This window comes from Scatophagus argus, chromosome 17 (assembly GCF_020382885.2).
Source record: "Scatophagus argus isolate fScaArg1 chromosome 17, fScaArg1.pri, whole genome shotgun sequence".
NCBI lineage: Eukaryota > Metazoa > Chordata > Actinopteri > Scatophagidae > Scatophagus > Scatophagus argus.
The window spans coordinates 9,875,940-9,892,106 of record NC_058509.1 but is presented as its reverse complement, the minus strand read 5'-3'; the positions used below and the strand labels follow the sequence as shown (position 1 = coordinate 9,892,106).

The following is a 16,167-nucleotide window of genomic DNA, read 5'->3' as shown; positions in this document are numbered from 1 at the left end:
CAGGGACTTCAATGACAGTGCATTCTAAATACAGACGGATATAGACAGCTTTGCAGCTATAACAGCTTCCACTTTCTGTGGGAATCTTTGTCTGTTCCTGCAGTAGATCATTTGTGAGTTCAGGCGCTGATGCTCACAGTCTCCGTTCCAGTTAATCTCAAAGATGTTGGATGGGGTTGAGATCAGCTCCCCGTGTGGGCCAGTCAAGTCCTTCTACGCCAAATGCCATGTCTTTATGGACTTTGTTTTGTGCACTGAGGCACAGTCATGCTGGTAGAGAAAAGGGTCTTCCCCAAACTGGAAACAATGGAAGCATAGCATTGTCCAAAAGGTCTTGGTATACTGAAGCATTAAGATTTCCATTCACTGGAAGTAAGGGGCCGAGCCCAACCCATGAAAAACAGGACATATATGTCTGTATAGTGTTCCTACTGCATTTTCATACAGTGTTAGCATCATGGAACAAAACTATGAACTTTTCAGGAGAATGGAGACATTTTTGAAGTGGGAAATCACACGCTCGCATTCATAAAGATATAGGCTATATGTGCATGCATGCACATTTCTTCACTAGTATACGTCCAGGTATGCCATGCATGTGTATTCCTTAGGTTAATTTGAAGAGATTTAGTGGCTGATAATTCCCCATTTGCACCTTTTATATACATTTTTAACCAGCAAAAGCGTTTTCAGTTGTGTCAGTAAATGGAGGTTCACTGTTCTTCCTTTATGTATTATAGATTTATCTTATCATGTGCACTTGTGTGGAACAAAGTATGCAGATGGGTCTCAGCCTCAGGTGTGAGCTTGCTGAAGTAAAATAATACCAATAGTGTGACAGAGAGGCAAAGGGGACACTTGGCAAGATGAACACTTGACGATGATGAATTAGAGTTTGGAGTCGATAGTGTGTGTGTGTGTGCTTACATGTGTGATGTGTTTCTGAGGAGGACAGAAAAGAGTGTGATAGATGATTCCAGTGGGGCATTTGTGATGACGGCCAAGATTAGTCAGCCCTGGACACACACACGTACACACTCTCACCAGCAGGCTTTGCAGATGGCCAGATGTACTCTGGTGACATCACTGGCTATTTGGGATTCTTGTGAGACGTTTGTCCTTGTGCGTTCATAGTCTGAAGCATACTGACTCTATAGTAGGTGTAGGGGTGTGTGTGTGTGTGTGTGTGTGTGCACATGCTTACAAGTGATAAATGCCAATACGAAGGTGGCATTATGCTACAGCACAGGGCTCATTGACTGTGTGATGGATTGTTATCATGAGACTCTTCAGTATTCCCTCCTTGTCACTTGCACACACACACACACACGCACACACAGTCCTTTGACAGCTTGCCAGTAGTGTAGCATATAATAATTTCTGACTAAAGCTGCAAATATTAGTTGATTAACTAATTCGTCGATTGAAAGATCATTTGCCAACTATTTTGATAATTGACAATTTTAGTCATTTGTCAAGCAAAATTGTCAAACATTTGCTAATTTCAGCTTCCTAAGTGTGAGCATTTGCTGCATTTCTTTCTCATTTATGGTAGTAAGTGAAGAGTCTTTAGGTTTTGGACTATTGGTTGGACAACAGAAGTAATTTGAAGATGTCATTTGAAATCGCGCTGAACATTTTCCACAATATGACATTTTAAAGAATAAATGATGAATCTGCTGCAGTCGTTACCTGAACTTCCCTTGTCGGAGAAAGCTTTAGCTGCAGATTGTGTACCTCCAAGCCATACTGGATGTAACTGCTGAGTGGGATGGGTCTGAAATTTATAACTTTTGACAGTTTTTCTTATGTTTTGCTGCTTTGTCATTGTTGGTATCCACCTGCTAAGTAAGTGACCGAACATGAACTTAAGTGCAAACATATGATTGATTTTGAAATGGTCTATGATAAATATTTGTTAAAGTATGACAGTGTAATATGTAAGGGATTGCTCATGGTGATGAACCTTCATATTTAGATACAGTCTGAAGACATTTGTGGACTTAACATAGATGGTGATCTATATCTTTAGTAATTTTAACTAACATATAATGAAAACAATGTCAGCTATTCTCAGTTTAAGCGTTGAAAATCCCTTTGAGAATGATATTTTATGGTTCATAATAAGCCAAGCCATGATGATCAGTTCTGGTTAGTAACTCAAAGAAAGACTTTTTGTGTGTACTATTTACATTGATGTGCTTATGTGATCATTTACAGAGTTCTCTGTCAGCCAGTGGCCACAGTTTTCTTAGAAATGCCTCGAGAGGATTTGCAGTTTCACCACAAGTGGTAGTGAAAAATTAGCCATGTTACACGGTGATACTTCACATTGTTGGGGACATACATTGCTAGACATTACTGAACCTCTACACAAATGTTCCAAAATGCATGAAAAATAAATAATAATAATAATAATCTCTAGTTCATTGGCTTGGGCAGAACAATAATAATAGGACGCTGAAGAAGAGTTTGCAGTGAGAACTAACCTGACAGGTATTTGCTGTTACAAGAGTGTGTTATGTTATATGACAACGTGCAAAAATAAGTTAGCACAAGTAGAGAAGACTGCAAGTCAGCCAGCTGGCTCAGTAATGCCAGTTACTTGGTACTGTTAGTCGTACTTAGTACCTGACCATATGAGACAACAGCAGTAAAACCCCTGAGTGTGTTGAATTGAAGATCATTGCATTCATTTCTTATAATTTTCAACTCCTCTTTTTAAATCAAAGTTACACAGGCTCCATCTAATTAATTTTAGCAGAACAGCATGTCTTATCGAGTGTCCCCTATTAGAAGGCAGAAAAATTAATCATCTGTTTGTGTGAGGTTTCAAGACTTCTTTTCTTGCTGCACAGCTAAGAGGTCATACAGGAGGCTGCAGTCATTTATGTGAGAGAAGGTCAGCGTTCTGTGCTGCAGACACGGCTCATCTTGCATGTTTCAAACAAAATGCTCACATAGGTCTATATGTTGCCAAGCGTGATACCCACGTCACATCTGCATGTCTATGCTTTTGCTTGCCTCTGTGTGCTATTGCGTGGCTTCATCACCGTTGAATTTCAGCTCGGGCCTCTTTAAACATGTTCACATCTGCCTCACTGTACCCTGCTTTTGCATGCCTCAGTGAACAGTGCACAGTTCAGTGCATGTTACATGCACTGCCTGAGGGGAATTCTGGCATCCATGCTGAACACCTCTAACCCCAACCACGAATACAACATAACAGTGAGATGCATTCTTTTAGTGAGATATAAGAGCTAATGGAGTGGTGTTCAGTGTCATTACCTCTTTATGTACTAATATTTATTGTGTTTACAAGCGTTTTAAACATGGTTCATGTGATAAGTGAGGAGAAATGTGACTGTGGCTTTGAGCTTTGTGTGAGAGAGGGTGGATATTATTTTTAGGTGGAGTTGTGTAATGCCTTGTCTTTTTCATTAGGACTCCGAGGATCAAATGACATGAAGGACTGGAGTGATGGAACATGGAGAAGTGAACAGAGGAAAAAGACCAGATGGTGCCAGATAGCCTGACAGACTTTATCCACGTCATTTCATGGGTGGCTTTCTTCAAGGACATGGCCAACAGAGGTGCGGTCTGCAGAGAACAAGACTAGTAAGGTTAGTTTAACCTGGACTTTACAGTGTACATCCTAAATGAGGCTGTTTACAGAAGGTTCACTGTAGCTCATCACCCACCAGCGGGAGCGTTTGTTTGTCTGGTACAGCACAGTGCACTCTGGTTGTTGCAGGTTTTCTCCATTTTGAGCAAAAGGCATTACCACAATCATTTTCCTCTGTTTTCTCTGATCACATAGCACCAATTCCAAAAATATTTTTGTCCTTCTTCATAGTAGACAGCCAGATTTCATGAATTACTTCTGTTGGCTGGTGGTTCGCTATATACCAGCAATCACTGTAGCAGCTGCAATTACGTCATATTACTCCATTTTACTGAAATAAAGATGCTTTTGTGGAGTTGTCCCAAATATGAATGTTACAGCTCCAGACTGTGTATCTTAATCCTTTTGGGCAAGGAAGTGAAAGTGCTCCATTAAGTACTGAGATTGATGCAACCTTTTTGCAAACATTTCACTGAAGAAACTGGATGTTTTTATTTATTTTATACATGCTGTGTGTTACTCTTTTGCCTTGTTCAGTATGTAGCAGCAACCTGTTCTAGCTCACAAGGCCAGAACCATGAAAATACCGATTCAAACACAGACAAATGCTTGCTTAATGGTTACCCTGATTGTCTAGGTGACAGAAAGGTCAAGTTAAAGGATTGTCAGTGTCCAAAACACCTAACATGACAGTCATGCAATTTGTTTGATGCAGAAAGCATTGCATTTAAGCTACTTTATGAAGGATTAAACTTAATAAAAACAAAAGTGCACAAAGCCACTAATTCAGTTGTAGGCAGATACAGCACATCCTTTAACAGTATTAACAGAATTATTTGCACACTCGCTCAAACACCCACACACAAACTTACACTATCAGCTCAAACACTTTCTTGCTGATACAGTCTATTTGGAGACATGCAGCCTCACCCAGGTGTGCAGTTGAAAACGTCTAGTGTACGTTATCTCACTATCTGAGAAATACCTGCAATGCCACCAGAATAAATGGTCTGTCACAACGCCAAGTCACATTCTGTCAGCTAAGCAACGTCATGTGCAAAGCTGAGAAATGCCGGGGGCAGGCAAATCAATCCACATTTTGTGTTGTTCCCTGTGTGTTTTTGTCCACATATGACACTAATTGGAAAGCTTTGCTAAAACTTTCAGAAAAGCAGCGATCTGGTTGTTACAGAAGGTAAGAATGAACACTGTGAACTACAAAGATAGGTTTAAACATGCAGGAAAAAGTAAGGCAAGCTTTTTGCCATCTTCAAAAACGCATGCGACAGCTTTCATGAACTTATAAGAAAGCGAAATCTCCAAGAGATAGCAGGCTGGCTTTATCTCTAAATGCAGCCATGGTCCAGGCCCAAAGGCTCTGGGGGAAATCAGTCTCTAGTGTGTGTCTGTGTGTGTCGGTGCCACAAAGTCATTGTCAAAAGTTTTTCTTTCTGCTATCTCTTCGACGTGCTCTTCCTGTCTGCCTCTCTCTTGCTTCAATCAAACTAATCATTTTCCTTGTTAATTGCTTCTATACCCTGCAGAGCTGTCATGTCTCAGACAGACAGACTGTGAGCAGAATAGTGAGTTTCAAGATCTGATGTGTTTTGTGCTCCATCTCATTGAACCACCGAGTCTCATTCTCAGGACAGATCTGCTAATTTCTTCTTCACATTTAACTATAACCATTCCAAAACAGTGGCTCATGCTTTGGCATGGAAAAAAAAATATCTAGGTTTGAGTTATGTATCTTATTTTTTTAAAGCACAAAAAAGAAAGCTTTAAGCCCCTTGCAGGGTATTCAAATGTAAATTCTTTTGTTACATAACTCTCCCACTCATGTATATTGTCCGTGTGCAGTTATCTTTGACAGATAAGATGGTACTGTTGGCACACTGACAACTTCCATGTCATCAGTGACTTATGTAACATAATCTGAGGTCCAGCCATAGTCTCCTATCAATTTTAAATCCTGCTAAAAGGAGTTTGCATGATTGAGCAGGCAACTGTCCAAGATGTAGCATGCAATAAAGGCTTTTAATTATTAAATACTAGAAATTCACATAAGGTCTGGCTGCAATGCAAGCAGCTCTTTTTTTTAAATTTTTTTTTTTTTTTTTTTTTTTTTAGGAAGTGAGTCTCATCACTTTAAATAGTTACATAAATGCAACTGTTCTGTCTCAGCATCTCATTCCATCTCCTGGCAGAAATCCCCTTAGACTGCTTTTCACAAGAGATTTATTGATAAACAGAAATCCATAGACGCACATTAACTAAAGCTGGGACATTGTCAGCTCAGTGTGGATTATTATGACCGTTTGAATTGTGGAACACACAAATCACTGCCAAAATAGCATCATCTCTGAAATCTGCAGACAGCAGTGTTGCAGAAGCCAAAATTTCAGCTCTGACTGTGTGTGTTCTGTGTGTGACAGTCCCATATTCACTGCTGTTTCAAGGTCAACCAAATCAAGAAACTTTTGATTTTCACATACATACATCACACACTTGGCAGAGTTTTAGCCATTTGGCTGACACTGTTAGTTCAGTGTGTGAGCAGGTAACTGGTCAGTGTGTAGCCCAGGGAGCCTGTCACATCACATTAGTTGATGTCAGGATTAATCCCGAGACGTCTCAGTCACAGGTCTCAAATCAAAGCCGAGTCATCACTTTCTTTTCCGACAGACGGATCGAGAGATGGGCACACGTCTGCACAAGCACTGCCTTGAGACTGCGTAAGGTGCAAAGACACATGGGAAAATCTGTTCTATGGACCTCTGCCCTGCAGCCAAACAAGACATTGCTGTCATATCTCACCACTTTATCTATCATCCCTCTCTTGCCTCTTTTCACATGCCCTAAGTACTTCACAAGTGTGCTGTCAGCCCTGGCTTTGTTGTCTTTGGCTGTCCTCACAGATATTTGGAGCGCAGAATCAATTTAGGATAAGAGTTTTCTAATGCTGGCTGATGGGGGAGGAAAAGATGGTCAGGCAAGTATAGTTCAAAGCTGACAAGCTGTGTCTGGATATGCATTAAAGCTTATTTAGTGCTTTCTACGTCGCCTTGCCTTAGCATACATAGAGAGAGAGAGAGAGAAAGAGATGGCCAAGTATTCATGAGTGGATGAGCATCAGGGAGAAATGGAGCAGGAACTGGAAATAGGTGAGGCACTTAGTCTCCACACAGCTGTAAGACTTTTTTTTAAATCAGGCATTAATGTAATCTGGTTATGCTTACACACCTTTTTACACCAACAAACCATATCAGTTTGCTGATTAGTTAGCACACTGTGCCTTCAATGGTTATTTATTGGTCAAAATGACAGCAATCATCTTATTTTGAGGCACAGATCTGAAAAATAGTTAGCACTGACTTTGAGTATGTTTGTTCTCACCAGACAACAATCACATTCACTCCTTTCTTACATCCGATCGCAGAGCCTACCTTTTGTAGAGTAGTTCATACTTTACCAATAAGAAATGGGATGGTACAACACAGTTTACTCTCCTGTGCTAAAGGTCAGTGCTGTCAAGATGTTTTGCATTTGTTCAGCAGTGTGAATTTAAGTGTTTAAGTCTTTGCGAAAGCATTGTGCAAATTGATTTGCCTGAACAAGCAAATCCATTGAAAATAATTCATTTCAGTCCAACATTGTTACAAATGCAGGTATGACCCAGTTTTTAATGGTTCAGTCTCAAATGAGTAGGATTTTGTCTCTGGCTTTTACAGCCAATACACATTTTTTGCTGCAGCATCATTTGAACTTGTATTCTGTGCATCTTTTCACCTCAGTCGTTAATGGAAACACAGGCAATGCTTTGCTCCCAGTTGTGTGTCTTCATTTCCCAAGGAAGCTGAAAGTCTAGTCTGCAATGAAGCCAGTATAAACAAAGTATTGTTTTGTACATCAGTGGAGAGGAGGATGCTGCATCAATAATACAATATCTGCAAATTGACAGGAAACAGGGTTTTGCATCTGAGGAAGTGTATGTCTGATTTTTTTTTTTTTTTTTTAGAATGTAAATTAGAATAAAATAAGTAAACGAAAAAAGTACTGGCATTTATGATGCTGTAAAGATACTGAGCATTTAAATGCTGCCTTAGGTATTGCAGCTAGTCTTCATTAAGTGACGTTTTAATTAACTAAATATCTAATATGTGTGAATGAACGCAACTGTCTTTTTTTTTCCACATTTTGAACAGTAAATAATCAAAATGGCTTGTAAAGCCTGGATCATTCGCAGCATAGCGGGCTCTCTAAGAGGAAGGAAAAGGATACTACTGATCCCGCACTCAACACAAAGGAATAATGAAGTGGATAGAGAAATGATCTGCCCATGAAACACAAATTATGAAGTCCTGGGCAAGTGGATTTATTTTTCATTTATATCCCAGCCCCTCCAGATGTATTGCTGATGTACGTACATAACATCTTGATCATCCCATGATTGGAGAGGGGGACAGTAATTGTGCTGTGCCTGTCTGACTTGTTGTTGTTGGCTCAGGTTCAAATCAGACACACACATACACACACACACACACACACACCCACCCAGTGGATGTGACAGCTGCCAACACTGCTGCCCATAGGGCTATGTGATATGCAGTGTGGACTTCAACAAAGCATAAGGTCACATATCAATCTTCTCACATTGTGTTAAAATCCCACAGCACATCTCCCCTACGGGACACTATTGTTTAGCATATCACAGCTACACAGCTACAAATTATAGTGGACAGGCTATGCTAATTGGACAGCAATTAAAGACCAAATTAAGGAAGTGTCATGCAGCAGATAGTAAACACTCCTGGATTTTCAGACTGACAGCTGTATAACTGAACATGTTCAGGCTTAAAGGACTCGAAGGAGTCCTGCAAATGTACCAGTGATAGTAGTAAGTGATTAAAGAAAATTTAGGCATAAATAGACCATGGAATATTAAATAAAAAATTGATTGATAGCTGCTCTATCTACAGTTTACATAATTGCATTTTCTTCTATCATTTTCCACTATCTGTAAGATTATTTATTGAAGTATTCATATGCCTCTCCACTACGAAGCTCCACTGCATTGTGGGAAAAGATGGAAACACTGGTCCCAGGGAAGCCATGTGTCCTGCACATGATCCCTCTCAGAGCCACTGGAGCCTGCAGTCTTTACTTGACTGTATCGGGCACAAAAGCAGGAAACATTTTCGGTAGATCGTTCCATCCCAGAGCTAAACAGAGACAAAACCTCATTGTTCATTCACACTATAAATAACTTCAAGTCACCACAAGTTAATTTTTTTTCCAGTTTAATATTTACTACACATATATATATGTTGATACATATCATTATTTACGTATTGCAGTATTACTGGGAATCACACCATAGCTGTTGTGAGTTTACCGAATTGTGCCGCCTTGGGAAATTATTACGGCTGACTTGCCATAATATTTAATTCATGCTGATCTATAATCTGGAAACACAATTAAAATTCTATTCGGTGAAGCGCTTGCATTTCTTGACAGAACTGACCAAAAATTCATTAGCAGGCAACTTTCTGACATTAACACATCACTGGATTTGTAACCGCAACTGCAATTTAGGTCACGCTTTCTCATGATGAATAACTTCAACCTGTTAAATATTCTTTTTTTTTTTTTTGCTGTATTTGGAGGGGAAAAAAACCACTTCTGTCTCACCATCACTTCTTACGCATTTTGCCTAGAGTATCGAGTTCTGACAGCAGGCAGCAGTTCAGATGTTGTCTCTGTGAACTCCTAAAGTGAACTATTGCCATCGACATCTTTTTCTAGCAGCAGCAGCAGTAGTCCAAAATCTTTCTTGACGCCTTTTGCTGAGTATATAAGGCAGCTGTCACATTACTGAGCTTGCATCCCTGCTAGTACTGCGGAAAAGTTTTCTTTTCAAAACGAGAGTAATTGCAGCTGAGTGGGTAAACCTGCCCCACATTCCCCAGGATGAGCAGCAAACACAAGTGCTTTACGACATATATGGAGTAAGCTTCACTTTGGATCCGAGTTCACTGAGTCAGGAGGATATTTCTAGGTCAGTGAAACAGACAAGTAGTAGCATACATTTCAGATGTAGTGTAGATTTAACCCCTCTCGCAGAGATGGGGAGAACGTGTTATGCTTTATTTAGCCACATTATCTACCAGCTCATTGGAGCAATCTTGTCCTTGTTTCATGTTTCATCTCATATTCATGACTAAACCAACATGCCAGAGGTAAATATTTCATTCTGTAAATGAGGAATTCAGAATGAACTCTATTTTTAGCCAGGATGAATCAGTTAAACAGCGGAAACACTGTTCTTTAAAGCCAGCTCATGTTTAAATAAGTGTCTCGTGTTATTGGAAGAGTTCTTTGTGAATTTAAAAAGTTGCAGGTCACCACACTTTAAGTCTACCGTTGCCAAATTTACACTAACTAATGTGTTTTATTTGTACATGTGTTTGATCTGCCAGACATTTAAACATATCACATATTGAAATCAGACGGTAAATGTTTTGATTTCTTCATAATACTGCTGCAAAACTGCAGATGCAAGTACATTTTATGGAAATAGCAAGTATGTATTCTGCTAGCAGAAATCAAAAGCATATGGATTACTTGGTTTTATTTCCCAGGCGTAAACCACTGGACCCATCAATCTACCATCACTGACTTCTGTCATCCGAAAATGAATTGTAATTGATCCAGAAAGGGACCTGATTATTCTGGATAATAAACCTCTTTTAGAGAATATATGAGTGAGATAGAGAGACGCTGAGATGATGGTGTGATTGAAAACAGCAGGTTTTATTGAGCTACACTGCCCTCATCAGGGATCCAGAGCGAAGACCCGATCCTCTTATAATCGGAGGCTTGGCCTTCAGGCTGCACACCAGACAGACTGTGAGCAGTGTAGTGGCTGCTTACTTCAGCAGACCGCTTAGCTTGTATAGGTGGTAAACTTATTGACGCGAGTCTCACTGTAGTATGATCAATTCCAAAGAACTCAGGACTGTGCAGGTATCTTGAACAAACATTTATTGATCACTCCTCAGTTACAACAGGAAGTCCACATTAATGTCTCAGCTCGAACCACTATGGAACAGATGACATATCCATGATAATGCAAATAAAAATATAATCCTAACACATAATGAAATATTAATTTCTGTAGATGAATTCAAGTACACCATAGCCTTACATATGTGATGTTCTTAAATGGCTCTTACAAGCAGTATTCAAAGTATATGATGGGTAGAGCTTGTTGGGCATCCAAATGAAGTACAAAATGCTTTGTTCAGGGTCACAATATGGCTGAAGGAGTGTTTTGTGATGCTGAGCTGGATGTGCTTGGAAAATGTTGCCTATACAGGGGAGTCACCCTCTGCTCGTCACCCTCTGTGGCACGTTACAATAGATTTTAGCACATTTCGTGTTCTTCCTTCTGTCTTTGGATGTATTTGTTTGTTGTCCTTTTATTAAAATAACTTGGAAGAGAGTTATAACCTCCTGTATTGTGTTTTCACATTACAGAGGGTGCAGCTTAAAAATAAATTTGTAACCAAACACATAAAAGAAACACTGTAGGAGTATACATAAGATTTCAAAGATGAGATAAAATATTCCAAAGTAGACAAAATGGATCATTTTCGCTGAACTTTTTGCACCTTTGCTGCTGTAACCTGGTTAACCCCCCGCTTGCTACAACATAACACCACTAGATGGAGGCATTGATTCACTTATATCCAGTGAGCCAACATCATCTGAGTATTATCTGTTAGTTTCTATCATCAAACAGAGTTGAGCTTTTATATCCAATTCAAAAGATAAAACTAGATTACAGTCAGTGGGGGGTGTGTCAGGTTTGACACTCACTGAACTGCTCTAGTTTTATGTGTCCCAATCCAAAAGTATTGCTCAACATACCTAGAAAAATTATGATTACCACTTTGGGTGCAAGTCTTAGATCATGCAGGTAGTGTCTCAAATAATGTTCACATGTGAAATTAAAATGTCCATCCATCCATTCATTCATACTCTATCATTGCTTATCTTTTTTGTTTTTTTTTTTTTGCATGGTCATATGGGCAGGAGCCTGTCCCAGCTGATGTCAGGCGAGTGGTACACCCTGGACAGGTCGCCAGTTCAGTTACAACGTATTTGTATAATAATAAAAGGTGAGATTTCCATCTTTCTATGTTCAATGCAAGTCTTTGAAATTTTGCTCAAACCTTTAACCTCTCTTAACTGCCTTTTGAGTTCAAACAGTAATCCAGCCTGTATATAATTTACTTTAATAAACTTTAATAAAGTAAACTGAGCTTTACTAGGAAGATGAATAATGACAGGAGTCAAGGATAACAGGCCCTTTTCTATTCCAGCATGACTGTGCCCCGCTGCACAAAGCAAAGCTCCATAAAGACGTGGTTGGATGAGTTTGGTGTGGAAGAACTTGACTGGCCTGCACAGAGCCCTGACCTCAACCCCATCAACCCCTTTGGGATGAACCGCAATGGAGATTGCAAACCAGGCCTTTTTGTCCAACATCAGTGCTTGACCCCACAAAGGCTCTACTGCATGAATGGGTAAGACTTCATAATCTTGTGGAAAGCCTTCCCAGACGAGTGGAAGCCGTTATAGCTGCAAAGGGGGGGACCAACTACATATTAATGTCTATGTATTTAGAAAGGTGTAACGATGAGGTGTCCCAATACTTTTGTCTTTATAGTGTAGGTCTAGACCAGCAAAAAGAAAAGCTTTGCACATTGACAGAAGCACCGCCTTGACCTCTTTTGTCCACCCCTCCTGACTTGTATACCACACCATAGATGGTCTCCCACTTCCGTCTTTGTTCCCTTGTTTCTTTTAGAACCCCTGTGCCTGTTAGCATTACTCTGTGTGTGGTGCATTGTGTCTGATGCCCTGTGGAACAGTACATGCAGAGCTTTTCATTCAGATTGTGGCAGGCCAGTCTCAGTGGAATACACTGTGACAGACCCTCTCCGACTGAAGAAAAGATGGAGGCTGCTAGCATAGAAGAGCCCAAGGGACATTTTTTTTCCCCCCACTCGCTCCACTTTTTTCCTCCGTTTTCTTTTTGCTTGGTCATATTGCTCACACACTGCGGGAGTCTGTTGAATAGCACATTCTCTCCCAATACGGGAGTGTGCACACACACACACACACACACACACGCACGCACTCTCCTAATCTCCCTCTCTCTCTTGCTTTGAACACTGACTTTATCCCATCTGACTGAGTGAATCTTTATGCAGCCTCACAGTATGCATTACCATGGGGGTTGGTAATAGGAAAAAGTTGATTTCCCTATGAGCTTTCCACAGCAAAGGGTGGAGTGCGTGGGGAATATACTGCCTGTGGATGTAATGTTTCAATAAGTCAAAGAAGTGAATATGAGGATCTGATTCCATAGCTCCAACATCCTGCTTACTTTTTTCATTTCCCAATTCCCTTTTTCTGCTTGGGAATGAACCTATGGTATGGTATGGTTTGGTTTTGCCCGTCGTGTTCATAAATTTATCCCAGTGAATTAGGTTGAGAATAAATCTTTTCTTTTAGTTGCCAAATCATTTGTTCTTTGTCAGTTATTCAACTTCACTTCACCAGTCTGGAGGCAGTAAAAGGCAGAGCAGTTTTCTTCATCTGCTTGCTGTTTATGGGTTGCAAGTACTTTGCAAAATAGCAAATGATGAGGTGTTTTTCGCTTGTGTCTGGTAACATAGGATATTTAACTTCCCATAGCAAGATGTCACCAGCTGGTCTTTGAATTTCTAAGTAATTTTCAGGCCAGTGTGTAGCTGTATAACTACAAACCTACGTCTGAAAGTATTTTTTCTTACTTTAAACAAGTGAACAGCTCCCATTCAGTCTAAATGCAAACACGAGTCAAAAACACAGATGTGTCAGGCAAGAGACAAATAGAGCCTCATTATATATCATTAGCATACAGCAATAAATCACCATTTATTAGGCTGTCTTTGGATCAAATTGGATCAACTGTCAAAGCAACCGGAAATGAAGTGCAGCTGCCACCGAGTGTGGTGGAGGCATGGAGCTTCTTGTTGTGGGCAGCATCACATGTCACATACGTGAACAATGGCATGCATTTCACATGTGCTTCTGTCACGTTTAGGAGCACAAGCAGAGAGGCAAAAGTAAAACAGATTACTGTGACTTCAGTTTGGACGAAACTCACCGCCATTTCTAAATTCAGAGAGAGAAATGCGTATCTGCTGTACATTGGCGAGCCGGCCCACACTGTATGACTGAATTGTCCGCTGTCCATTGTACTGCATATATGAACTGCACCTGCCTGCACAAGACTATAATAGACAATTCTGTTGAAATGTTCAGTGCCTCAAAAGTTGTCAATTTTTTTCAAATATCAAACAGAAGATAGCTGCTCCAGTTTTAATTAACCTACTGCTACTTTAAAGATAAAAGTAATGTTACATAACATACCAAATCTTGTCAGGGGAGAATATCTGTATCTTAAATGTGTCTGGTGTAGTTCCAGCCGTGCTTTCTGGAAGAGCAAACATGCATGTAACGTATATGTTAATGGCAGAGCTGGGCCACCGAATGTATTGTGCTGTGGCCATGTACCACAAAACGGTAAAACTGCTCTGAGGCCACAGAGTCAGTCATGATCTAATCCTCATTTTGGCAGCTTTGCCCGAATGACAATGCTGGATTTCGAGACCGCAGCAGGGAAAGCTAATCATTCACTCAATTTTGTATTCACTCCACTATCTTCCCACAGTTGTCTCTCTTGCTATTTGCATCTTCTGTCAAGTGCTATTCTGCTCTCTTCTCAATCTCATTTAACAGTTGCAAGTTAAGTCATTGAAATTCATTCAAAGTTTTATTAATTTTAAAGCAAACATATCTTCAGTTTATGCTTTGGTACTGTTGAGCTTGTGAAAATTTGAATATACAAATTGATACACCATATTTTGGCATAAAATACCGCATTGTAGTGGTACATTTTGACACAAAATTTACTTCAATAATAAAGTAAGAATTTTATATTCTATGGATATGATGCTATTTTAAATATAGTTGAGGACCACCCTGGGCAATACAGAGAAGTTGCACTCTACAATTTGTTAATGTTAATGCACTGTGTTTTCTTTACACTAGATGTGGCTGTCCTTTGACTGTTTGTCATAAAATAGCCAGATAATGTGCAGGGTTTGTCACTACATTTAAGCTGACTGACCCAGTGATTTTTTTTTTGCATGTTTAGCCTTCCAAATGAAAATTTTACATGCTTGACATAACTGATATTTATCCAAAGTTTACCAGATTTTTGATTTTGGATGACAATTGGTGACAATTTATATTTGTGCAGCTAAGGGTTCCTATTCATCCTACTATGGTTTGAAAAACCATGCCTGTGAATAGGAATCAACTGTGAGCAGTGAAAAACAGTCTGCTTTTATTTTTGCCAAAGTTAACCTATGCAGCTATGTGTGACTTGAATACTGTGCAGTGCATTATGAAACTCTTGTTATGCAACCTCTGATAATAATAAAAGGGGACACAATGTCATTGTGATGGATCGTCTATTTCAGCAAGCCCAAAAGTCTCTGAATGTTACAAAGAAACACCTGTTCCAGTTGTTCAATTATCTGAGCTGAATAGGCCTATGCCGTCAGCTCCGCAGCAAGAGACTTTTCCATTCCTTAGACACACACAGCGTGTTCTTTGTTTTGTATGTGTGTCCAGGATGATAGTCCTGAACCTGATAGGGAAAGCAGGATACAACACCTTGTCTACCATTTCAGAGCCATTAGCCCAAGGCTTTCTGTACAAGTCATCCAGAACTGATGACATTAACTTCTAATCAAACATGTTCAGTGGCTGTGCAAGTCAGAAACCAATATAATAACAGAGGGAGAAGGAGAGAGCAGCTCAGACCAGACTGAGCAAACAGTTTCCTATTAGCTGTGTGCTGGAGGTCAGAATATTGTTTGGATAGCATCAAAGAGGCATCAGGTAGAACAAGTGGACTAATTACGTGAGCTTATCCTCACACTCTTCTTTTTAGTGAAAACCTTAAAATTTGCAGGAGGCCTCAAGGGCTTACTTTCGCAAAGCTCAGTGAGCTGTGGAATGAGAGTAATTACCAAATCAGCTTTTTCTTTTCTTGCTCCTTCGTGAAGAGACCTGGGACCTGTGTTAAAGAGCAAATTTTATGGTACGGCACAACGCTGTTTGGACTGTGATATTTGCGCTGATTTAATTAGCCTTCTTCAGGTTTTATCAGCCACCAGGACAAAGAATAAAATGCAGCAGCTCATGCATTTTTCATGAGCGGTAGTAATTGTCTCACATTATAGAGTCACGTTTCTCACTGTTATCTTTATATACTTGGGATAAATTCATGTGAATGGAAATAGCACTTTGTCTGCTGCGATCTGGACTGAGTTGCAGCCCTGTCTTGAAAGTCACCTCTCTAAGTTGAGCTAATATGGCAGTTTGGTTAATGATATGATATATTGTCAATCCTG

The 16,167-nt window shown here is 39.9% G+C and overlaps 1 protein-coding gene across 1 annotated transcript in view; it reads left to right on the top strand.

The window, feature by feature from the left end:
- Positions 1–3,493: 3,493 nt before the first annotated feature.
- The window catches only part of dtnbp1b (dystrobrevin binding protein 1b), a 48,699-nt gene continuing 36,025 nt past the window's right edge, over positions 3,494–16,167 (top strand). The window contains exons 1-3 of the mRNA XM_046417049.1: positions 3,494–3,623; positions 11,723–11,808; positions 12,013–12,216. Coding sequence (XP_046273005.1) covers positions 12,213–12,216 — 4 coding nt within the window. The 5' untranslated portion in view covers positions 3,494–3,623; positions 11,723–11,808; positions 12,013–12,212. The remainder of the gene's footprint in view (positions 3,624–11,722; positions 11,809–12,012; positions 12,217–16,167) is intronic.